General features: G+C 45.8%; 1 protein-coding gene across 2 annotated transcripts in view; it reads left to right on the top strand.

Moving 5' to 3' along the window:
• The window catches only part of LOC120760931 (uncharacterized), a 33042-nt gene extending 8276 nt beyond the window's left edge, over nucleotides 1-24766 (top strand). The window contains exon 2 of one of the 2 annotated variants that reach the window (XR_005703511.2): nucleotides 20710-24766. Coding sequence is in view for 1 of the 2 variants with exons in the window: in XM_040081712.2 (XP_039937646.1) it covers nucleotides 20105-20152 (48 nt within the window). In the remaining variant the exon portion in view is untranslated. Of the gene's footprint in view, nucleotides 1-20104 lie in introns of both variants that reach the window. The other variant, XM_040081712.2, reaches the window with a different exon arrangement.
• Nucleotides 24767-26333: the final 1567 nt, after the last annotated feature.

Here is a 26333-nt window from a genome sequence, read left to right as displayed (position 1 = left end):
CCTGGTCGGGTTAAAGTGTTTAAGATTTTGTTATCCCATTTTAGCAACTGTTCAGGAGTTAAACTCTCACCTTTCCAGGGCCATCTTTCTGCAGATTTTAATCCTCCACAGATCCAACAATTAGTCAGCCCTAATTCGGTAGCAATTTCTTGTACTAAATCCAGGAAAAGGTTTTTGCTGGAAGTAGCCAGACTCCAATCATTAGATTGTTTTTCCAATTGTTCATATTGTTCACTTAGTGTTCTCATTCTCTCCTGCTCCATTCTCTTTTTCTTAGCTGCCAATTCCTGTCGTTTAAATTCTAGGGCTACCTTTTGTGTCTTGTTCTCAGGGTCTAACCCTTCTTCATCCTTAGAAAAACAAAAAACTTTGTCCATTCTTAAACAAACCCTTTCATCATTTTCCCCCAACATATCGAGTAATATAGGTCCATTGGCTAAAGCAGCTGTTTGTAATTTCTCATTTTGTCCCACCCAATATGTTTTCCCGTTCAAGGCACACATTTTCAGTTTTCTCTTATCATAACATAAGGGGTTAACTTGTAGATATCCCACAAAAGTACTCTCTCTTTTTCCTCCAATCCAGACAGTTTTGTTACATTCTTTGCAGGTTGTGATCAAAGGAAGACTGCTTGCCTCCCTTCTTTTCCTAGCTATTGCCATCGGGTGATTGGATTGGTTCAATTTAACCCTTTCATTCCATTTGTGATTCTCCCCCCTTTTTAGTGTAAGCCAGTCTACTCGTACCCTGGATTCCAAAACTCCGTTCTTGGTAAGGTTTGAAGGGACCGTGGGGAGATTAGTTCCCTTCCCCATCCCCTCTTGGGGTTTGTGGAGGCCATTCGTGGGGTACATGGCTCGACTCAGGATCACCAGGGTTACCCATAGACCTATCCCTCTGCTCCACCCTTCGCCCGTTGGGTTGCCACCAGCGGCGGGGTAAACTATCTTCTTGGCAGCAGGGATATTCTTCCGGGTCCCTGCCGGTGCTTCTCTGAGCGTATCGCCTTTTGTACTGCTCCCACCTAGTTCTCCTTATTTGATCTGCTCTACAGGGTACTTTCAACGTTCTCCTGCACTCAATTACGAGTGGATCCGCCCTTTTATTTAATCCTCCCCTTATCCCTTTAGTGAAATAGTGGAACCACTCAGGAGAATCCAATTCGAACAATCCCGATTCTGTGGCAACGTATAGGAATAGATTGGTAAGCCTGACTTCCTCCTCGTAACAAGGTACACACAAATTCCAAGGTCTAGCTCCCCGGACACAATGAGTTACTCAAACTTGCTCACAATACCCGCACTTAAAATGAACAAAAGGATAGCAGGGACATCCTGCCTGAGTGCAACTTATCCGATAAGTGCTGGTCATTGGGTGTCTCGGTGAATTCTTAGCTTTAAATCTCCAGGCGCTGAGGTGATTTTCCACTGCGGAGAGCTGCTGTGTTGTTCTACTTTTTTCACTCGGGAGGAATGGGTCCAGCCTTTTTCTGCTGTTCTCACGGCAGTATCTGTAGTGAGGAGGACGAGGAAAGGTCCCTCCCAATGCGATGACAGCGGTGCTTCTTGCCATGCTCTGATCAACACCCGATCACCCGGCTGGATTTTGTGGATAGCAAACCCCAGCGGGGTGCTTTGTGCTACCAGTCCACGTCTCCGGAGTTCCTGTAAATTTTTGTTAATCAAAACAATATAAGACTGGATCTGACAATCCTCTACCCGGGGGTGTCCAACTGGCATTCTATGCTCATAGGGCATTCCGTACAGCATCTCGAATGGAGATAATCCCGAACCTGAATGAGGTTGTGTCCTGATATTTAGGAGGGCTAGAGGGAGGCATTTAATCCATGTCATTTTAGTTTCCAGCATAAGTTTTGACAACTGGGCCTTCAGAGTTTGATTTATTCTCTCTACTTGACCTGAACTCTGAGGATGCTAAGGTGTATGATATTCCCATCTGATTCCCAGAGCTTCTGCCAGGTTTTTTATGACTTTAGATGTAAAATGGGTTCCCTGATCTGAATCTATGGAGTCAGGGATTCCATATCTGGGAATTATTTCCTCTAACAACCTGCGTGCTACTGTTTGAGCTGTAGCCCTGGGGCTAGGGAATGCCTCCACCCAATGTGTTAATTGATCTACTATCACTAGCAGATATCTATATCTACCTATTTTTGGTAACTCTGTGAAATCCACTTGTATTCTTCCAAAAGGACGATATGCTAAGGGGCGTCCCCCCAACGCACTGTGCCTGACCTTTGACTTATTAATTTTTTGGCATACTAAGCAACTCTGAACTTCCTGCTTTGCTAACTCAAAAATACCTTTGCATCCAAAGAACTTTAGAAATTGTTCTGCTAAAGCTTGAGTTCCCCAATGGGTTTGTGCATGTAATCTCTTCAATATGTTCCTGGCATAAGCCTTTGGAATTAATTCCCGACCGTCAGTCAATTTCCATTTTCCATTTATTAAACTACCCCCTATTTTCTTGAAATCCTCAATCTCCTTTTCTGTGGGATGAGGAGAAAATTCTCTGAGGTTTTCTGTTCTGCTTTCCGGGGTGTCCAGGGTTAGGAGAGCTGCTTTTCTAGCTTCCTGATCAGCCAGATTATTTCCACGTATTCTGAACTGCAATCCAGCTTGGTGACTTTTCACATATACCACTGCAATAGCTTTTGGTTCCCTTACTGCCTTGAGAATTTGCCTTATTAAATCCTCATGTATTAAACCTTTTCCCCTAGTGTTCACTAGTCCTCTCTCCTCCCAAATTTTTCCAAAAGTATGCACTACCCCAAAAGCATACTTCGAGTCAGTAAAGATAGTCCCTATTTTTCCCTTAAGTTCTTTGAGAGCTTGCAATACAGCATACAATTCACATGCCTGAGCTGACCAGGAAGTGCCCAAGGGGCCTGATTTTATTACTTCCCCAGTTTTTCCATCTATAATAGCATATCCTGATTTTCTTTTTCCTTCTATAACCCTGGCTGACCCATCTATGAACCATTTTTCCCCTTCTTCAAGTTCCTCGTCCTCCAGATCCTCTCTAATCTTTGTCTGTAATTCTATTAGGTCTGTACAATTGTGTATAGGCTCAGATGAAGCTTCCCCAAACAGGAACCCAGAGGATTACTTGCTTGTGTTGTTCTTAATTCTAATTCTGGAGCATGAAGGAGAATGGCCTCATACTTCAAAAGTCTTGCATCCGTGAGCCATTTCTCAGCTTTTTGTTGCAAAACTGTTCTTACATTATGTGGGGTATAAACTGTGATGGGAGCCCCAAAAGTAATCTTTTTGGCTTCCTCTACCAATAAGGCAACAGCTACTATTGCCTGTAAACATGTAGGCCACCCCCTGCTTACAGGGTCCAATAGTTTGGAAAGGTAACCTACAGGCTTTCTATCTCCAGCCCATTCTTGTGTCAATACCCCATGTGCTGTGTGGTTCCCTACATTTACAAATAATTGGAATTTCTTATTTATATCAGGGAGGCTTAATACTGGGGCAGTTACCAAAGCACTCTTTAATTGCTCTAATTCTTTATCATCCTGTTCTGTCCATTTTATCTTTTCTGCAGTTAATTTTTCATACAAAAATTTAGCCTTTTCACTATACCCTTCTATCCACTGTCTACAGTAACCTAACAGCCCCAATAGCTGACGTACTTGTCTTTTGGTTTTAGGGGGGGGGCAGTTCTATAATCCCAGCTATCCTTGCAGGATCCAATTTCTTTTTCCCTTTTACTAACCAATGCCTTAAGTATTTCACCCCAGATTCAGTGAACTGTAACTTTTGTTTTGCTACCTTCAATCCCTTTTCCCCTAAAAAGTTCAATAAATCAATAGTGCATTCTCTTACACCTTCCTCTGTTTTACCAGCCACCAATAGATCATCTACATATTGTAAGATCTTTGTCCCTTTCCTAGGGGAGAACTGACTTAGCAACTGTTCTAATGCTTGTCCAAATAAATTTGGGGAGTCCACGAATCCTTGGGGAAGTGAGGCCCACCTTAACTGTTGTTTCCTGTTAGTATCTGGATCCTCCCATTGAAATGCAAAAAAATTCCTGCTGCCTTCAGCTAAAGGGCAAGTCCAAAATGCATCCTTTAAGTCTATAACACTGTACCAAGTATCCTCCGGGGAAATCCTATTCAGAAGGGTGTAGGGGTTAGCCACTACAGGGAACCGAGTTCTTGTCCTTTCATTTATGGCTCTTAAATCTTGCACTAACCTATAATTCCCATCTCCCTTTTTAATGGCCAGTATCGGGGTATTGTGTCTGGACATACACGGCTCCAATACGCCCTTTTTGATTAAATCCTCTATTATAGGTTTCAGTCCCCGCCTCCCTTCTAAAGGGATTGGGTACTGCCTGATCCTTATGGGATCTTCAGGCTTCTCAATCTCAATTGATATAGGTTCCATAGCCAATTTCCCGGCTTCCTTCCCTGTATGCCATACCTTGGGGTTATTTTTGTCCTCATCTTCACGGGTTAGTTTGTATATGCTAACCATAATCTGTGAATTCCTTACAATGAGGTTAATACTTAGTGCAACAATCAGGTCCCTACCCAGCAGGTTGTAATCAGCCTCTTCTACTAACAACATGTCCCCCAAACAAATTTTATTCTCTGATTCAATTTCCACATTTTTTACAATGGGGACCTTAAACGGTTCCCCTTTAGCTCCTATAACCACCATAGAATCTTTGCTTATTTGGCATCCTGGGGGCAACTGTTTAAATGTACTTTTCTCAGCCCCCGAATCTACTAAAAAATCCATTTTTGTTCCTTGGGGTCCTATTTTTAATGTTATCAAGGGCTCTCCCGATGTTATGGACCCCAAAAGATAGAGCCCCTGACTTCCCTAGTCCTCCCGAAACATCTTTTCATCCCTTATCCTCTTTGGACAATCCCTTTTCATATGTCCTTTTTTCTTACAATAGAAACATTCCAACCCCTCCATTCGATTCCCTGAGGTCCCTTTCTGCGGACGTATTGGCCCCTTCGGTGGTGCTTTCCTTAAGGGTTTCTCCGAAGCTTGTGGGCGTTCCTGTTTCTGGGCTTCCCTTACAGCAGCCACTAACACCCTAGCCTGTATTTTCTGTTTTTCCTCATCCCTTCTCATATAGACTTTCTGGGCTTCCCGCAGTAACTCCTGCAATCCCTTCTCCTGCCACCCCTCAATCTTTTCCAGCTTTTTCCTGATGTCCTCCCATGATTTTGCTACAAACTGGGTTTTCAACAGTACCTCCCCCATGGGAGAATCGGGGTCTGTCCCTGAATATATCTGGAGGCTTTTTCTCAATCTTTCTAACCATTCGGTGGGAGTCTCATCTTTCCCCTGACATTCCCCGAAAACCTTACTCAGATTTTGTCCCCGGGGCACGGCCTCTCTGATTCCCTGTATGATAATGTTCCTCGTATCAATCATACTTCTCCTACCCTCCTCGGTCTGAGCATTCCATCAGGGATCTTGGCTTGGCCATTTCTGATCTCCGGGAGTGCTCTGAGGGTTTCTCCGCTCCCATTCCCTTATCCCCGCTTGTCTGATCATTTCTCTTTCTTCTGTATTGAACAAGGACCTGAGAATGGCTGTGAGATCCTCATATGAATTAATGCTAGTTCCCAAAAACTCGTCTAGCCTTTTGGAGACCCCTAAAGGGTCATCCATAAGCTTCCCCATCTCCTTTTTGAAGGCTCTTACATCGCTGGTATTAATCGGGACGTTTACGTACCCGATGATTCCCGGAGCGGTGGGTATTTCCCTTAGGGGGAGAAGATTAGCCTTTTCACCCTCCCCTTCACTCTCCACCTCATTCATTCTCTTTAGCTGTCTCCTTGTCCTCCTAGCGGGAGGTGAGTGTTTTGCTTCTGCCCAACCCTGCTGTGTATTTGCAGGGGAACTAAAGAAAGCCGCCAAATCTAAATCAGGCAGCAGGTCATCCCGTGTTGGTGCAGGGGTGTGTGTACTTTGTGTCCTCCCTCCCAGTGGCTGAGGGGCTTGTACAGGTTCTAGCGGGGGAGGGAGCCCAACCGGTGGGAACGGGGCCCCTGATTGTGATTCTAGCGGAGGGGCAGATGGAAGAGACGGAGGCATAGGAATTCCTCGTCCTAAAGGAGGTCCTAATCTCCCAGGGTTTTGCGGATTATTCTGCTCTGGGAGGGGAGGGGGCGAGGGCACGATGTAAGGTGGGGGTAAATTGTCTAAGGGTTCCCATTTATCCCCTGAGACAGCGGTAGGGTTTTCTATCTTCACAGGTAACAGTCTCGCATCTATTTTTCCCCAGACCCCAGCATATTCCTGTTCCTCCGCATTTCCCTTCTCTCTGACATAAAGCACCAGTGCCTTACATATCCATTCCTCAAATGTTCCAAACACGGGCCAAGTTACGTGATCCCATATTTTCATCCCTCCCCACACTTCTATGCAGTAGTGTATCATCTGTTTCTTGGATTTTCTTTCCCTTATGGGACATTCTTCCCAATGTTCTAACATCCATCCCAGCGGGCTCTCAACCGGGATTTCGGGGAGTCCTTTACCGGTCCCCCGTTTTGTTTTTCTTAAATTCCTTTTACTGGTCTTGCTTTTTGTTTGCCCCATGGTGTGGGTTTACCAGATACTTGCCCTTTGTGGGTGATCGCTCCCCCCCCGGGGTTTCTCTGGTGTGTGTGAGCTCTCCCTTCTCCTTACTTCCTCCCCGGATCGTTCCTGGTCCAAGGCTGAAAGGTTTACCAGTCCCCGGAACTCTTGTAAGGACGTAACCTTCCCTTTCAGCCTTCCTGTGACCGATCCCCCCTTTCCGAAAACTCCCCGAGTTTTCAGGGCTTAACGTGTGAGGTGCGTTTTACCCCCGAAACTTTCGCTTCCCCCGCAACCGACCACGCCCCTCGCGGGACAATGGAACTGCGATTTTGGGATCCCACTCGCTTCGTGATAAAATCACGTCTCACTCACACGCTTGGTCACCCCCACTCAACCACGCAATACTTATGATCCTTTTCCTGCGTGGACTCTTCGTGCACGTAGATTTTTATGAGTAGATCTCTTCGCCGCAGCTCCGGAGGTTCTGCTTCCAAAGAAAAACCTCCCCGAGTTCCCCGAGAGCTCTGACCTCGCCTATCTCCCTTTTAAGTGTGACTTTTGCGGTTTCTGTTCGTTGTGTGGTTGATCGGTTCCACACGGCTACCCCAGCTCTGCCAGGCCGCTGAATTCAGCAGGGCGCCTCCTGGTCAGAGACGGGGGTCCCACGGGGGTCCCGGTATCACTCCAATCACGTCGGGGTCACCAGAATTGTTATAAATAAAATCGACCAGATTCGATTTATCAGAAATTTAGAATTTTATTGTGAGACAAAATATCAGTCTCAGAAAGCCACAATTAAAAGGACAGCGTCGAGCCCGGGATCGCCGCTGGGTGAACACGGGTATCAGACTCTGCCAGTCTGTTACCCCCCCAAGTTCACAACTTCGGTCTCCAGCCGCCCCTTTTTATACACTAGATCGTGGAGTGAAGTCCGGGATTCTGACGTTCTTCCCTCCGAGGCGTCTTCATTAATCATGCAAGTCCCGGTATCGGGAGTCTGAATGGACCGGTAGGGTGGAACAATGCAGCTGATGGCCGAGCCCGGGTGTGTCGTGGATATGTTAATTTTGACGGAGACGAGCAGAGATATCCATCTGAAGTGATTATCTTGGTCTCCGGACTTGTATCTCCGTTTTCCGTTGTCCTTTGTATCCTTTCAGGGATCCCCGGCAGCGATAGTTTCTAGGCTCCCTTTCTGGTAATTCCAATCATACTTTCCTCGTGTCCCTCCCATGCTTCCCGAGTTGAGGAAATTCTTTTATTTTGGTTTCTCCATTTTACCTTTACCCATATTAGTTTGACCAAATCTTTAACACTCATATTTATACAGTGAACATTTACCCTTTATAATTTGATAACACGAATTAACTTTAGCACATATATCACACCACCTACTATTGCATATCCTGACTTTCTTTTCCCCTCTACAACTCTTGCTGACCCATCCACAAACCATTTATCTCAGTCTTCAAATTCTTCTTCTTCCAAATCTGGCCTTATCTTTGTCTGAAGTTCTATTAACTATGCACAGCTGTGAGTAGGTTTCTCTAATGTTTCACCAAACAGAAACTGGGCTGGGTTCTGAGCAGTGGTTGTTCATAATTCCATACCAGGTGAATGAATCAAAATAGCTTCATACTTTAGGAGTTGGGCATCTGTGAGCCATTTATCAGCTTTCTGCTGTAAAATGCTCCTTACATTATGGGGAGTATACACTACTAATGGGGCTCCGAAGGTCACTTTCCTCGCTTCCTCTACCAACTGCCACAATTGCTTCTAAGCAAGTAGGCCATCCTTTGCTCACAGGATCTAGAAGCTTAGACAGATATCCCACAGGTTTCTTATTCCCTGCCCGGTCCTGAGTTAGAACGCCATAAGCAGTATGATTGCTAACGTCTACAAATAACTGAAACTGTCTTTTCACATCGGGGAGGCTTAACACTGGAGCGGTTACCAGTGTTTCTTTTAATATCTTGAATCCCTGTTCATCTTGTTTTGACCACTTCAATCTATCAGTTGTTAGTTTTTCATATAGGAATTTTACCTTTTCACTATACCCCTCAATCCACTGTCTGCAGTACCCCAGAAGTCCCAATACTTGCCTAATTTCCCTTTTTGTTCGTGGATAAGGTAAGGCAACGATACTTGCCACCCTCTCAGTGTCCAGTTTCTTTTTTCCTTTGGAGATCATGTCCCAAATACTTCACCTCAGATTCTGTGAATTGCAGTTTTGATTTGGACACCTTCAATCCCTTGTTTCCCAGGAAATTTAACAGTGCTACAGTGCTTTCCCTTACCTCCTCCTCCTTTGGGCCTGCTACTAACAAATCATCAACATATTGTAATAATTTGGTTCCTCTGATGGGCACAAACTGGCTCAATAATTGCTCAAGAGCTTGCCCAAATAAATGTGGAGAATCCACAAACCCCTGAGGAAGGGAAGTCCGCCTGAATTGTTGCTTTCTATTTGTCTCAGGATCTTCCCACTGAAGGGCAAAGTAATCCCTACTTTCCTCAGCTAGAGGACAAGTCCAAAAGGCATCCTTCAGACCTATTACACTTCTGGGGTGTAAGATGTACCAAACATCTTCTGGGGAAATTAGGTTCAGGAGAGTGTATGGGTTTGCAACCACCAGAAATCGGGTCTTGGTTCTTTCATTTACAGCTCGAAGGTCTTGAAGCAACCTGTAACTCCCATCTGCCTTCTTTACTGCTAGGATGGGAGTGTTGTGCCTTGACATGCATGGTTCTAATGTTCCTTTTTTTACTAGGTCATCTATCACCAGTTTCAACCCTTTCCTCCCTTCCATAGAAATAGGGTATTGTTTAATTCTAATCGGGTCCTCTGGTCTTTCTATGTCTATTTTTATAGGGTCTATATCCAGTCTTCCTGCTTTTTCTAATGAAAACCATACTTTAGGATCAACTTTATTCTCATCTCTGGTAGTCAATTTGTATAAACTTACCACTAATTGTGAATCCTTTACAGCCAAATTTATTCCTAGAGCTGTAATCATATCTCTTCCTAATAAATTGTAGTCTGCTTCTTCTACTAGTAACAGATTCCCTAGGCATATTTTATTTTCAGATTCTATCTCTACATCTCTGTTAACAGGTACTTTGAACGGATCCCCCTTTGCACCTACCACCATCATTTTTTCATCACTTTTAAATCATCCTAGTGGTAATTTTTGCAATGTACTTTTTTCTGCTCTCCAGCCTTGAATCATCTTATGGATGGGAATCACAGCATCTCGAGTTGTTCTGTACTGTCGGCGGTGCACTGTAGAAGTGGCAATTGGTATCCGGTGCTCTTGTACTTTCAGGAGTCCTACTGCAGATGGATTCTCTGACAGTCCAGGCAAGGTGTTCAATTGCCGGATGCCCTCTGTCACTCCAGCCGCTATCCCGAATGCCCACCTGAGTCCTTTTGGGTCTTTGAAATACCCATTTCGGAGGAAGTCTATGCCCAAAATGCATGGGGCCTCTGGCCCAGACACAATAGGGTGTTTCTTCTTCTCATTTCCAGTTAGGCTCACATCTGCTTCCACCAAAGTAAAATCTTGTGATCCCCCTGTCATGCCAGCGATAGAGACAGATTCTGCCCCTACATGTCTTGATGGCATTAATGTGCGCTGTGCACCAGTATCAACCAAGGCCTCATAGTCTTGTGGTTCAGATGTGCCAAGCCAACGAATCCACACAGTCCAAAAAACGCAGTTTTCCCTAGCCTCTACTTGGCTAGAGGCAGGGCCCCTCTAAGCCTGGTTATCCTTCTTTCCTTTGAGCGTATGTCTTAAAAGTTCCTTCAAGGGGGTTGGACATGTCATGATCGTCATACCTGGCACTTCAGCTACAGGCAACTGGAGCCGCTTCCCTTTTGGTGGAACTCCCTCTTTGAGTCTTGCCTTCCTTCAATTCACACACCCGTTGTGCCAGGGGAGCCATAGATTTTCCATCCCATCCCATCTGTTCATATTTTCTCCGCAATCCTGCAGGAAGAACCACAGCTCAGCACGTGGAGTGTATCCTCTCTCCCCACCCGGGGAGCATCTGCGTTGGGTACCAGAACCTCTGATCTGTACTGCTGAGATTTGGAGAAGGTCCTCTCTAGTCTCCTCCCTGAGTTTCTTATGATTCTCATCTATCTTATCCTCTAGTTTCTGTAGACGTGTTTCTACAGCTGCGATCCTGGCGTGTGTTGGGCCATGCACAACATCTGCATATGCTCGGAGCTTCTTTGCCATATCAAGCACCGTCTCCTCCACGTCCTCCCGCTTCATTACTGCTAAAGCAGAAGCATATTCTAATGGCCTGAGTCGTATAAATTTTCACCACATCACAGATGTACATGATACCAAGTCTGGGTTCCTAGTGTTTATGTCATCTGAGAAGACCATCTCTGCTACTGCCATTTCTCTCAAGCGTTGAGTCCCTTGTTTTATGGTCTTCCATGGGGTTTGCTGCATATAGAGATCATCTGCACACAAATATCTTTCTGCCACACTTCCTAGGACCCGTACCCAGAGACTGCAAGGACTAGCCTCTCTCATCATCACAGAATCACAGAATAATGAGGTTGGAAGAGACCTCTAAGATCATCAAGTCCAACCTATGCCTTAACACCTCAACTAGACTATAGCACTAAGTGCCATGTCCAGTCTTTTTTTAAACACATCCAGAGATGGTGACTCCACCACCTCCCTGGGAAGACAATTCCAGTGCTTTATTATTCTTTCAGTGAAAATTTTTTTCCTAATATCTAACCTGTACCTTCCCTGACGTAGCTTGAGACTGTGTCCCCTTGTTCTGTCAGTTGCTGCCTGGTGGAAGAGACCAACCCCCACCTGTCTACAACCTCCTTTCAGGAAGTTGTAGAGAGTAATAAGGTCACCTCTAAGCCTCCTCTTCTCCAGGCTAAACAACCCCAGCTCCTTCAAACGTTCCTCATAGGGCTTGTGTTCCAAGCCCCTCACCAGCTTCGTTGCCCTCCTCTGGACACGCTCAAGCATCTCAATATCCTTCCTGAACTGAGGGGCCCAGAACTGGACACAGCACTCAAGATGTGGTCTCACCAGTGCCGAGTACAGGGGAAGAATGACCTCCCTACTCCTGCTGGTCACACAATTCCTAATGCAGGCCAGGATGCCATTGGCCTTCTTGGCCACCAAGGCACATTGCTGGCTCATATCTAACTGGCTGTCGACCAGCACCCCCAGGTCCCTTTCTGCCTGAACACTGTCCAGCCACACTGTCCCCAGCCTGTAACGCTGTAGGGGATTTTTGTGGCCAAAATGTAGAACTCGACACTTAGACTTATTAAACTTCATGCTGTTGGACTCTGCCCATTCATCCAACCGATCTAGGTCTCTCTGCAGAGGCCTCCTCCCTTCCAATGGATCAACACAAGCTCCCAGCTTAGTGTCGTCTGCAAATTTACTAATGAAGGACTCAATGCCCTCATCCATGTCGTCTATAAAAATATTAAATAGAACTGGTCCCAATACAGACCCCTGAGGGACACCACTGGTGACTGGTCACCAGCTGGATGCTGCACCATTCACCATCACTCTCTGGGCCCGGCCATCCAGCCAGTTCCTAACCCAGCGAAGAGTGCTCCTGTCCAAGCCGTGGGCTGCCAGCTTATCTAGGAGTATGCTGTGGGAGACAGTATCAAAGGCCTTGCTGAAGTCTAAATAGACAACATCCACAGCCTTTCCTGCATCTACCAGACGAGTTACCTGGTCATAGAAGGAGACCAGGTTGGTCAGACATGACCTACCCTTTGTAAACCCATGTTGACTGGGTCTGATACCCTGGCCATCTTGTAAGTGCTGTGTGATAGCACTCAGTATGAACTGCTCCATTATCTTACCTGGTACTGAGGTCAGGCTAACTGGCCTGTAATTACCAGGATCCTCCTTCCTACCTTTTTTGTAAACGGGTGTCACATTGGCCAGTTTCCAATCGCCTGGAACCTCGCCAGTGAGCCACGACTCCTGATAAATGATGGAGAGCGGCTTCGCAAGCTCATCTGCCAGCTCCCTCATCACCCTAGGGTGGATCCCATCTGGTTCCATTGATTTATAAATATCCAAGTGTCCCAGCAGTTCTCTGACTGCCTCCTCTTGGATAACAAGAGGACCATTCTGATCCCTGGCACCACCTACCAACCCCTGAGGACAGTTGTCTTGAGGATAAGCTGTCCTACCAATAAAGACTGAGGCAAAGAAGGCATTAAGCATTTCCGCTTTTTCCTCATCTTTAGTTACTAAGTTGCCTGCCTCATCCAATAAGGAACCGAGGTTGGTTATACCCTTCCTTTTATCATTGATATATTTGTAAAAACTTTTTTTATTGTTTTTAACAGAAGTTGCCAAGTTAAGTTCAAACTGGGCTTTGGCCTCCCTGATTTTTTTTCTACATGCCCTAGCAGCTCCCTTAAATACTTCCTGAGAAATCAGTCCCTCCTTAAAAAGATGATACATCTTTTTTTTATTTCTAAGTTCCTTCAAAACCTCATTGCTCATCCAGACTGGACGTTTGCCTCATCGACTCATCTTTCGGCACACAGGGACAGTCTGTTCCTGTGCCCTCAAGATTTCCGTCTTGAAGCACACCCATCTCTCCTGGACTCCTTTGTTTTCAAGGACTGTTTCCCAAGGAACTCTCTGAATAAGTCTCTTAAATAGGCCAGAGTCTGCCCTCCGGAAGTCCAGTGTAGAGATCTTATTGATATTTCTCCTTATTTCACCAATTATCGAGAATTCTATAATTTCATGATCACTGTGCCCCAAGCGGCCTCCAACCTCCACATCACCCACCAGTCCACCTCTATTTGTGAACAATAGGTCTAACATAGTCCCTCCCCTGGTGGGCTTGCTCACCAGTTGTGACAAAAAGTTATCCTCCACACACTCTAAAAACTTTCTAGATTGCTGTTTTTCTGCTGTATTAAGTTCCCAGCAGATGTCTGGTAGGTTGAAGTCACCTACAAGAACAAGGGCTGATGATCCTGAAACATTGTTCAGTTGCTTATAGAATAAGTTGTCCACCTCTTCATCCTGATTAGGTGGACGATAGCAGACTCCCAGGAGGATGTCAGCCTTGTTGGCTTTCCCCTTAATTTTTACCCATAGGGACTCTACTTCACCATCATTAGTTTCAATACCTATGACATCCAAAACTCCCATAATATAAAGGGCCACCCCTCCACCTCTTCTCCCTTTTCTGTCTCTTCTGAAGAGCTTGTAGCCATCTAGCGCAGTGCTCCAACTATGTGAGTCATCCCACCACGTTTCTGTGATGGCAACAATATCATAGTTCAGCTGATGCACCATGGCCTCTAGCTCTGCCTGTTTGTTACCCATGCTGCGTGCATTGGTATACATGCACCTTAGCTGGGCTACTGATTTCTCCCTTAACACAGTCTTATCATCCTTGGGCCTGCTTCCACACAGCCCAGTTGCATCCCCTTCCCCCTTCAAACCTAGTTGTGCTGGTTTCAGGCAGATTTTGCGAGAAACCCTCCCACGGGGCCCCCCTCCCCTCCTCCAATCGGTTCGGGAAAAAAGATTTCCTCAGAGAGAAGTGGAAAAAACCTGTTTATTAAACAGGCAAAGCACTCCCAGCACAATACCCGATGACAAGAGCTTCGTGCCGCTTACGGAGGGATAACAAACTTAAAGAAAGTCTCCTCTTGAGGGTCATCACTGTGCTCCACCGCTCCGTCTCCGCTGACGTTGGGAGAAAAGGAGATGTGCAGGGCTGGTCTTGGTGGGGTGGGTCCCCTGTGGAGGCCCCCGGTGCTTCCCCAGGTCCTTAGTCTGGAGAGGTTGGAACAGTTCTGAGGAGAGGGCAAAAAAAGCAAAAAGGAAGGAAAAAAAGGACAAAAAAAGAAAAAGAAAAAAAAAAAGGCAAAAAGCTTCAGCTATTCTACAGCGTCTAACTACGCTAGCACTAAACTAACTGCCGGGGAAAAAACAACAGAGCTTCTTTTGTCTTGCCGTGTTCCAACTCCCCCGCTTCAAGGTCACTCCGATGAGCAGAGTTTTCCTGGGGAAAAACAAACTGCGCTTGCCCTACCCCCCTGCACCCAACAGACGATTGGGGATACACAGTCACCCCAGGACACTAGTTTAAAGCCCTCTCAATAAGGTCTGCCAGTTCATGGGCTAAAAACCTCCTGCCCTTAACAGAGAGATGTATCCCATCTGATTCCAGTAGAGCAGGTGCCATAAAGGTTGCTCCATGATCAAAGAATCCAAAATTTTGCCGATAACACCAACCCTTGAGCCATTTGTTAAAGATGTGGTTTCTCCTATTTCTTTCATCATTTTTCTCTGCCACCAAAGGAACTGAGCAGAACACTACTTGTATACCTGTCCTATCAACCTCTTGACCCAGTGCTCTAAACTCCCTTTTGATTGCCTTGACACCCCTTTTTTCAATCTGATCACTGCCAGCCTGGAGTATCAGCAGTGGGTAATAATCAGAGGGCCGAATCAGCCTAGGAAGTCTCTCAGTAATGTTTCGTACCTGGGTTCCAGGGAGGCAGCAGACCTCCCTGTGGGATGGGTCAGGTCGACATATGGGGCCTTCTGTCCCCCTCAGAAGGGAATCACCCACTACGATCACCCTTCTTTTTTTCTTGATGTTAGAGGTAATAATCCGTTTTTTAGACGAGTCGTAATTGGAAGTCTCACTGGGCAGATAATTTTCTTCTAAATTATCTGTCTGGCTCTCTAGATCCAGGGCCTCATATCTATTCTGAAGTGGCACCTGGCTAGGGGATGGAGGGCAGGAGGGATTATTGTTACTACCACCCCGAGCAGGGACCTGTTCCCATTCCCCTTCATCTACCAGGTGCCCCTCTATTGCCCGAGAGTGAGAGGCATATGGGTCCTCTGACTCCTGGTGGGCCTCCCTTAAAGATGTAAGGGCTGAACTCCACCAGTCTATTTCCCTTTCACTGTCTCTGATACTTCTTAATCTTTCAACTTCCTCCCTAAGCTCAGCCACTAGCGAAAGGAGGTCATTCACTTGTTCACACTGTAGGCAGGCCTTCTCCACAACATCCCCTGAAGCCACTGACAAGCTCAAACACTCCGGGCAGGAATGGGTCTGTACAGACACATCCTTTTTGGAGGGCTCTACTTGGTCACATACACCTGTACCAACCACAGATTTTGACCTGGTCGATGACTGGATCATGTGACAGGGATCCCAGATGTCTCGCTTCAGTGCCGTCCAGAATTGTAGCCTCGCCTGCAGCATCCCAAAGACAGACTAACCAACTAATTATAGATTCATCAGGTTGTCGCCGGTAATCCTTTCTTAGGCCCCGAAGGTCCTTCAGGGAAAAGGAATCAATATTCGCTTCTGATCCTGTGCTAGAAGCTTTGGCTTCTGATTTTGGTGAAGGTCCTTCTCTTGGGTCATCATTGTCCACTGGTCGATCAGTTTTGACTGTGTGCTTCTTTGCCAGAGCAACTGCCAGGGCTTAGGCTTACTGTCTGCTTTAGCTGCCGACTCAGGCTCAGGTTCTAGTTTAGCTGCTGGCTCCATAACTGGGGTGTTGGCTGTAGCCTGAGTGACTGGGGTAGCTGTTGATTTGTATCCCTTCCCCCCTGCCTCTGTCTGCTGCCCTACAGTCTCTAGCAATGTGCGATAAGCATATGCCAGGGCCCAGCTTACTGCAGCGATCCTTTCCCCCTTAGAGCCATCATGGTACCTCTCTTTCAGGTATTTCCCCAGCTCCACTGGATTCTGAATTTGTTCCCATGGAAAATCCCAGACTACAGGGTCAGAGAATTCCTTGAGGAGTTGGCCCATTTCCCCCCATTCTCCACACCACTCAGGATTTCCTCTGCCTGGGTCAGGAGTTTCATCAGCCCCTCTAGAAATCTGTCCTGGTTTGGGACAAATTTGGGAGAAAACCCCTGTATAGGATCCCTCTAAGGAAGCAAACCCACGTGACCCCTCCCTCCAACCGGTCCGGAAAAAAAAACCAAAACCCTCTTTGGAGAAAAGTGGAAAAAACTATTTTACTAAACAAATGAAGTGCATACAAGTATAAAGAATGAATAGTATGAAACAATAAAACCTCTCCTTCTGAAGTGAGATGGCAAATTGAGAAAGTCCTTGCCGTGGGTATAGCTCGGCTCTCTCTCAGCGTCTCCTCAGTCCCGGTCCCTCCGGCGCTGCTGGAAAATGCCGAGGGCCAGGCCCCGGTGGGCCGCAGGTGCAGCCCCCAGTGCTCCCCTGGGTTTTCAGTCCAGAGCAGGTTTAAACAGTTCCAAGAAAAAGGAAAAAAAAACAGTCCAGGGAAATTCTCTGCCCTAGCTAGCTGAAACTAACTAAAAGCAAAGAAAAAAAATCTCTGTCCTGCAGTCTCTCCAAGCCTCCGCTGAACACCCCATCCGCAGAAGAATGTGGAGGAGTCGGGCAGTTTTCTCAAAACAAACTCCGCGCTTCTCCTTGCTCTTAGAACCAGTCTTAAAGGCACAGGACTCAATGTACAGCACAAACAGTACAGACGATTGGGGATACAGGCATCATAAAGTTACCCTAGGACAAAATCTCAGCCCATATTCTAGAGAAGCTGCAGACTCTATAGAGGAGGCTTACCAGATGACATACCAGAAAGATGGTCTCTTTAACACTCAGGGGAAACTCAGCATTCTCCAACATTGATTCAACCGATTCAGAGGAGAAGAAGGAAACAAAAGACTGCAACGCTTCATCCTCTGCTCCTCCTCCCACAATCAGGGTAAATAACCATAACCATGACCCATACATACCAGGAAAAGATCTCAGCACCTTTATAAACTTCCTACAAATCATAATCATTAAACCAAGGCCAATAGCTACTCTAATCCGTGTCCCTCTACTGTAAAAACTGCGTATTAATGACAATATTGGGGCTATCTCTGGATATGCAAATAAACCTAAGGACCACAAAGGTATTAAGACCTCAAAGAAGCCTAAGGGTCCAAAACACATCAAGGCCCCCACCCCAAGAGACATGAGTTCAAGCAGCATGGTTACTGACTGCTAAATACCAATCAGTACAGGGTTTTTCCACTCTCTCGAGCCCCACGTCTGGGCGCCAGGAAGTTTTTTTTTTGTTTCAGGCAGATTTGGGAGAAACCCTCTCACGGGGAGGCCCCCTCCCTTCCTCCAACCGGTTTGGGAAAAGACTTCCTCAGAGGGAAGTGGAAAAAACCTGTTTATTAAACAGGCAAAGCACTCCCAGCACAATACCCAGTCACAAGAGCTTTGTGCCGCTTACGGAGGGATAACAAACTTAAAAAGAGAAAGTCTCCTCTTGAAGATAGTCACTGTGCTCTGCCTCTCCGTCTCTGCTGGTGCTGGGAGAAAAGGGGATATGCAGGGCTGGTCTTGGTGGGGTGGGTCCCCTGTGGAGGCCCCCGTTGCTTCCCCCAGGTCCTTAGTCCGGAGAGGTTGGAACAGTTCCGAGGAGAGGGCAAAAAAAGGGGGAAAAAAAAGAAAAAAAAAATCAGCTATTCTACAGCGTCTAACTATGCTAGCACTAAACTAACTAACTCCCAGGGAAAAAAACGAATAAACAGAGCTTCTTTCATCTTGCAGTGTTCTAACTCCCCTGCTCCAAGGTCACTCCAAGGAGCAGAGTTTTCCTGGGGGAAAACAAACCACGCTTCCCCTCCCCTTCGCACCCAATAGACGATTGGGGGATACACAGTCACCCTAGGACACACATGTTTTTCCTGTGTCTTTTTCTGGGGTTTGCTCTTTTATTGTCCCATCTTTTTCTTAGATTTAGAAGTTCACTTACCTTTTAGAGATCCTGCATTGTGTTTTTCTCGGCTGCCTGAACAAAGTTAGGTTCTCTACCTGAATCTTTTAACTTAAGTGGGGTCTGAATTACCGGACTACTTACCCCTTCAGTGAACTGGACTGCGGGTTTTCAGCCGGTAATGAGCTCTCTATCTCTCCTCCTCCTCCTCCCCATTCCGGACTTTACTAAGTCCTAAGCCAAAAAGTTTACGCGTTCCCAAACTCCAAAGAACGTCCCTTCCCTTTTGGCTTCCCGTGACCGATCCCCCGAACTCCCCGAGTTTTGGGCTTGACGCGTGAGATGAGTTTTACCCCGCTGTGAACACTTCCTCCTTGGCCGACCACGTCCCTCGCGGGAGAGTGGAACTGCGACCGTGGGGCCCACACTTGCTCCGTGGTAATATCGTGTCTCACTCACACGTTCAATCACACCTACTCAACCAGCAATACTCACAGTTCATCTTCTTGCGTGGGCTCTTCGTGCACGTAGAATTTTACAAGTAAAAATGACTGCCGCGGCTCCTGAAGACCTTCCTAGTCTTCCCTGAGTTCTCTGAGAGCTCTTGACTCTGACCTGCCCCTCCTCTTTTATTGTGGCTCTGGCCTAAAGTGGTTCATGATACAATCGGTTCTATGGGGTTTCCCACTGTCAGGCCACTGAAATCAGCGGGGCACCCCCTGAATAGATTGGATCCTGTAGCACCAAAATTGCATCCGAGTCATGGCACCAACTGTTATGGATAATCAACAGCCAATTTAATATAAAGTAATTTTATTTTGCCATTTTTAAAAATAACAATCTGAAATAGCCACATGTCTTGGTTTGAAAAGACAGGTGTCTGCTAAGGAGAGGCAGGCCTCTCCAGGAAATGAGGAATTCAAATCCTTCCCTCCATGTTATTATAATTTGGATGATTAAAAAAACATTTTTTAGTCAGAGCTATGGGGAAAAAGAAAAACAGTCCTTTACTAGTAAATATAACAGGACAGACAAAAAAACCTAACAGCAATTATAATAATAGTAAAACAGAACCAAGAACCCCGAGGGCAAACGGTGGAAGCTCCGGCGCTGATGGCTGGAAGCTGGGCGCGGTGGACTGTCCTCCGCAGGCAGGGGGTGTCCTCGGCAGGCAAAGTTGGCAGTGCTGGAGAAGCCGCAGCGGCTGGACCCGGCTGACCCAAAATCCAGCAGGACAGCGAAGAAAACTCCGAATTCCTGGGTGCTCCAACAGATGGTAGAATTCCCAGGACCAGACTCCTCCGTTAACCGCGGACTCCAGCAGCCAGCCGTCCCCGATCCGTGCTCCCCAGAAGACGAGAGCCGCGAGACCCCCACCCTCAGCTCTCTCTCCAGGAGCTTTTCTCCCTCCCCCAAACTGAGTGATCAGCTTCTTTTTGTCCAGGTTAAACACTCAGCATTTAGTCTCCTAGCAACTTGGGGGGGGGAAAAATTCTACAGGAAACTTAACCCGCAACACCACAATAAAAGAGACAACCTTAATCCCGAGTTATCGAAGTTGGGTGAACGTAGAGATGGTCACGAATGAACCAGTTCTCCCCGTTCACGATCGCCTAGATCCAGTGGGCAGGTTTCATAGAGTTTTTCTCCCCCAAGGCAGTTTTATTGTTAGTTCATATCTGCTGCACATATTCACGTGTTTTCTTTCTCTGGCCACTTGGTTCTGAACGCTTCTTCCCAGCAGGATCAGGCATCTGAATGGGGTTCCGAGAAGTCGGCATTGGGATGCTGACAGCGACATCTCTGGGTCTTCCTCTTCTAGACTGGTATCATGTGTTAATCAGCGGAGGAGGCAGGTGGCTCTTCCTTGATGGATGGGACATCTCCTGTTTGGCCATTCCTTTTGGTTGCTAACCTGGGCTTTGCCCTGCTATTGTCTGGAGTCTCTACGATTGCAAATCAGTCTTGGCAAGTGGGAGAGTTTCCACAGTTTGGTGGGAACCCTCTGCTTGTAATACGGTTTATAGTTTATAACATATAGAACACGAATTTATCTCAAAACACCTATCACAGGTATTAAATACAAATCATGGAAAATTAAAACAAGAAACTGTAAATGTTGTTGGTGCAACAGGGAAAGAGGAAAACCAAACATTTTTAACCCTATTAACTTTAAGTTCGGCCAAGAGTGGATAACACCAATTTTTACTTATGCCTGGACGTCTAGTTCCTCTGTTAGGAAGTGACCTGCTAAGTAATTTGGAGGCACGGATTTTATTTAAAGATGGAAGAGTGCAATTATTGGTACCTGAGACTAAAGCCATTGAGGCAAAGACTTTTATGTTGCAGGGAACACTGGGACCAGACAGTTTTGGAGGAATACCAGAAACAACAGAAAATGCAGTAAAACACCCTTGATTTGGACCAGTGGAACTCCAGACCATTCCCAACAAGCTCAGCCTGTAACTGTTACCCTAATACCTGGATCAAAACCAATAAAGTAGAAACAATATCCTTTAAAATTAGTAACTAGGAGGGGAATCGAGGATCTAACTGAAGATTTCAGGGAATTTGGATTATTGATAGAATATAAGTCAGAACACTCCCATTTTGCCAGTTAAAAAGCCTGGGATGAGTCAGTACAGGTTGGTACAGGACCTACAAGCAATCAATCAAATATTTCTGGATATCCACCCTGTTGTAGCCAATCCCTTTACCCTGTTAACATCCCTTACAGAGTATCACCAATGGTTTACAGTGATAGGTTTGAAGGATGCCTTCTTTTGCATACCTCTTGATAAGCAAAGCCAGGGCATTTTTGCCTTTGAATGGGAAAATACTCAGACTGGTAGGAAGACTCAGCTTACCTTGGACTGTGTTACCAGAAGGATTTAAAAATAGTCTATTTTTGTGAAGCAACTAGCAAAAGAATTAGAGACCTGGAAAAAGGAGTCCTCTGAAGGCTTGTTCCTGCAGTATGTTGATATCTTACTAGCAACTGAAACTAATGATAAGTGCATGGAATTGACTATCAGTCTTCTAAATTTCCTAGGCCAGGGAGGTTACGAGGTATTTTGGGAAAAAGCTCAAATCATGAGGCAGCAATTTACCTTCTAGGTCTGGAATAATAGGGTCTGAAATAATACCAGGACCATGGAAATTTGGAATGGACAGAAAAGAGGCCATCTGGCCAATTCCCTAACCTGCAATTGTCTGAAATTTAACATCATTCCTGGCTATGGCTGGATGGTGAAGATTGTGGGTTTTAAATTATGGACTTCTGGTCAAATTACTGAGCTTTCAAAAGAGGCCCTGGAAGGACCTTTGATTTGGACTCCTGAGAGTGAACACGTGTTCTAAAGATGGCCTTGATGTCTGCACCTGCCTTAGGACTTCCAGACTTAACAAAGCCCTTTGAGATTTTTGGCCGGGAATGACAGCACCTCATCTCTGGAGTTCTGGCTCAGAAGGTGGGAAACTTCAAGAGGCCTGTGGGGTGCTTTTTAAAACAACTGGATAAGGTCAGCCAGGGATGCCCCAGATGCCTGCGAGCTGTAGCAGTGACTGTTCTCCTCATCCAAGAGGCCATGAAATTCGCTTTGGGACAAATGATAGTACAGTATCCTTCACACACCATAACCACTGTGTTTTGCCAAAAAGGGGGGCATTGGCTTTCCCCGGGCTGTATGCTGAAATATCAGACTGTTCTAGTGGAGCAAGAAGATGTGGAGTTGAAAGTAACCACAGTGGCAAATCCAGCCCAACTCCTGAACATCCCGATGCAAGAAGAGCAGCAGACCCTCGATCGCCTACACACAGTGGAGAGAGTTTATGTGAGCTGACCAGACCTACAAGAGGCACCAACTGAAGATCCAGAGTTCTTTACAGAAGGAAGTGGCTTGGTGCAAGATGGAAAATAAAAAGCTAGCTATGCCATAGTAACACCAACCAAGGTAACAGAAGCTGCACCACTGCCCATGGACACCTCAGCACAAAAGACAGAGCTCATAGTGCTGTGAAGAGCCCTGGAATTGGCAGCAGGAGGAAGAGTAAACATATGGACTGATTCAAAATATGCTTTAAGAGTTGTTCATGCCCGTGGAACCATATGGAAGGAAAGAGGTCTATTAACAGCACAGGGATCTCTGATTAATATACACAAGAAATATTGTCCTTCCTTGATGCCACCCAGCTGCCCAGAGAATGTCTGTACTACACTGCAGGGCATACCAGCATGGAGATTCCCAAATCCTTGTAGGAAACAGACTTGCAGATTAATCTGCAAGAGATTGCACAAAAAGGCATCCTGGCATTAATACCTAAGAAAGTTTTTCACTCCCAGAAGTTAGCCCTGGATATAGTCAGGCAGATTTAAAATTAGCTACTTACCTAAAAGCCCAGAACAGGGAGGGTGGATGGCTGGTAACTCCCAACACCCAGATCATAGTCCCACCACAAGTCATGTTGCAAACTGTCAAGGAGAAATACCAGCAAACCCACTGGGGAATCAGTGCTCTGGTGACTGGTCCGAGGACTCAGATACCAGTGTCCCTATGACAAAAAGTGCCATGTCTGTTACAGAAAAATGCCTGATACGTCTTAAAAGTAATCCTTTGAAATTCAAAAAGACTGCCTCCATGGATCACTAAAAGAGGAAACACCTCCAGGGATTACTGGCAAATTGTTTTTCCTGAGCTAACACAACAACAACAACAATGCAGGTTATCTCCTGTATTATTTATTGGACACCTTTTCCAGGTGGCCAGAAGTTTTCCCCTGTTGCACCAACAAGGTCAGGAAATTTACTAAGCTATTCCTCAAAGAGATCATACCCTGGTTTTTAGTTCCTATTGGGATGTCATCTGATAGGGGACCCCATTTTATATCTGAGGTGTTACAGCAACTTAGTAAGCAGTTGGGTGTAAGTTGGGATTTACATACTCCATGGAGACTGCAATCTAGTGCAAGGGTTGAGTGAATGAATCAAACTTTAAAGAGACAGATTGGCAAAATATGTCAGGAAGCTTTCTTAAAATGGCCACAGCTGTTACCACTAGGCTTGCTATGAGTTAAGAGTACAGCCCCAAACTAACCTAGGTGAGCCTATATGAATTGATGTTTGGGGGATCATATTCTGCTGCAAATTTCCCTGGATCTGAGGAATAATTTAGGAATCAGGGAATAGAACAATATTTAATTTTATTAGGGAAACCCTTGAATGAACAAAAAAGGTTTGTTGTTCTCTCAGAACCTCTTACCCTACATGGCCCAGTTCACTCATTTCAGCCTGGGGATCACATACACATCCAGATCTGGATACCTGATCCACTTCAGGAGCAGTGGAAAGGACCGTATCTGCTTCGGGTGACTACAAGACCAGCTGTGAAAGTGAAAGGAATTAACTCCTGGATACACGGCACTTGAATTCAGAGGTCTCCCAGCTGAGAGTGGACAGTGGAAAACACTGGACCCTTGTGGCTGAAAATGTTGAAGACATCTGTAAACAATCAGCAAAATGTAATGACTAATATTTATGGGAATTATTTTGTCTTTAGGTGGAGGTGTTGAAGAAAATGTAATGTTGTCTTGAACCCAAGGGTTTGGTGAGATGCACAATCTGTCCAGCATTACAGCCTGCCTCCCTATCCCCAGTTCAGCAGGGGAACCTGTTCCTGGGGAATTGTCCCTATAACTCTGTCAATGGTGATTCAATATGATAATCTGACATTACAAAACAGAACGGCCTTAGATCTATTGCTGACCAAAGAACAAGGGGGTAGTGGATATTTAAAACTGGATAGAAAACGTTGTGTACACATCCCAAATGTAACAGATCTCAAAAGACCACAGAATGTAGCCAGTTGCTGAGGAGAGCAATGCTATCCTGAAACTAATTGGTTCAATAAAATTCTTCAACGAATAGCCTGATAGTCCCTGAAAGGAAGGCTGGCTGGAATGCTGGAAACCATGGTAACTGCAATTGTAGTTGTAATAATTATTGCCATTGCTATTGGTTGTGTTTGCAAAATGATCAGTCATAATCTTGCTGGTCTATAGGTGACTATAGATAGAAATTGAATTGGAACCTATCAAATGGCCTTAAGGAATTTGAGATGTTTCAAACGAGGGAAATGATACCAAAGGGGTTAATCCAATTTCTGCTGTGTGTTTGTACTTTTAGCAAAAAGAAATGGGGTATGCAGGAGCTGCTTTCTCAGCAAGGATATATTGAATTCCTAAAACAACTGGCTTAGGAATGCAGCTACAGCCAAAACAAGGCTATAAAAAACCTGAACCTGGGAGCATAGGGAGGGTTTTATGGTAATGGGCACTTAAAATATGCATGTGGTGACTGTATATAAGCAATGCACTTGTAGAGAATCGTATGCACATTGGGTGGAGCTTATCCTGTAATAAATGATTCCTCTTCTTAACACTATATCAGTGTTTTATTTTACTTGGGTTTTGGTGAATTTCAGTGACAGAATGAGGGGCTGATGGTTCTGCAACCCAGTGATGTCTCAGTGTGTGGTTTCTTTGCATTAGAAGTTGCCACACACTGTTTCAGAGTTCTGTTCTACTTAAGTACTCAGAAGACAGATCTAATTTACAGAAGCTAAACTTCCACATTTCTGTTTTTCATGAACATGCACACGTGTGCTCTCCTAGTAACTGCAATCCCAAAAAACCATTTTCAGCAAAACCTCACAGCTGTGCTCCTGCATCTCACGGCCTCTTTGTGGTGTCAGCCAGCTTGGAGGCACATATTTGTGGATGAATCCATGGAGACATGGATGAATTCTGCTGTGGGAATCGTTTCCCTGCCTTTGTATACCTGTTGTAAAGTCAATGCTCCATTGTTTGCTCTATGCAAACAATGCTCATGTTGTACCAGAAAATCTGTTTGCAGAAGAGTTTCCTTTTTGTTTTGTTTATAAAAGATCTGCAGTAAAAAGTGAACACCAAGGACATTCACCCAGTCCAGAAACATAAATAAAACACTAGAGCAAACCTAGCCCAAAAATTGAAGCAACGGGCTTAACTTTAAACATTTCTTACCAACTCCACTGCCAGCAAAGGGAATGAAGAGCAGCTGTGTTGAAATAACTGCTCTGGGAAGGCCACTGTGCAGCACCATCACCCTGTGCCTGGGAAGGGAGGAAAAGTCCTACCTGGCTCCTCCTGAGCAATTCCCAACCCTGCCAGGCAGCAAAGCTCTGGGGAAAGCCCCATGGTTGATTGGTGCTTCCTATGGGCGCCTCAGGATATGACATGAAATACTTTCTGCAGATAAGGGGCATTTGGTAGCAAACAAAAGGATTTTTAGTGTTTTTCAGACTAGACTAAACCGCTCAGCCACCTAATCATCTCTTAACAACTTCACCCAACCCCAGGTAAATCTCTCCCTCCATGCAGTTTTATCCAAAATTAACTGCCTGCCTAATTACCAGAGCTCCAAGTCTCAGAGTTACAGAGCACTCCCCCAAACCATTAATCACCCCACAGAGCAGGGTGAGGAAGACTGGCAGCAAACTCACCTGCTGGGCTGAGCTGAGCTGCAGGAAAGGCAACAGCTCCATTGCTGATGGATGCTCCTGCGTTCAGCCAGCCGAGGAGAGCAAAGCCAAGGCACAGTGAGGCTGCTCCCAGCAGCTTTGAAGAGCCGTGACCCGAGGTTTCCTGGGAATCACGCTGCTCCAGGGCTCCTGGGTTGTGCTGGGACAGGATCCTCACCTGGCCATGCTCCTTGTGCTTCAAGGGCCGTTGGGCATTTTCTCTCCTGGTCCATGAGAGCCCAGCTCCAGGGCCTTGCTGCTGGTCCAGACCAGCAGTGTTCTACCAAAGGAAACAGGCTGGGCGTGGATGCTCCAGGCTGTGTGCAATGGTTTTCCCTCCTGTAAACCAACAAATAGCCCAGCATTGATCATGGCAGCTGAGATGGCCACGAACAGCAGCCATAGGCCTGACAATGA

Source organism: Hirundo rustica, chromosome 18 (genome assembly GCF_015227805.2).
Source record: "Hirundo rustica isolate bHirRus1 chromosome 18, bHirRus1.pri.v3, whole genome shotgun sequence".
Lineage (NCBI taxonomy): Eukaryota > Metazoa > Chordata > Aves > Passeriformes > Hirundinidae > Hirundo > Hirundo rustica.
This window is presented reverse-complemented; position numbering and strand designations above follow the sequence as displayed.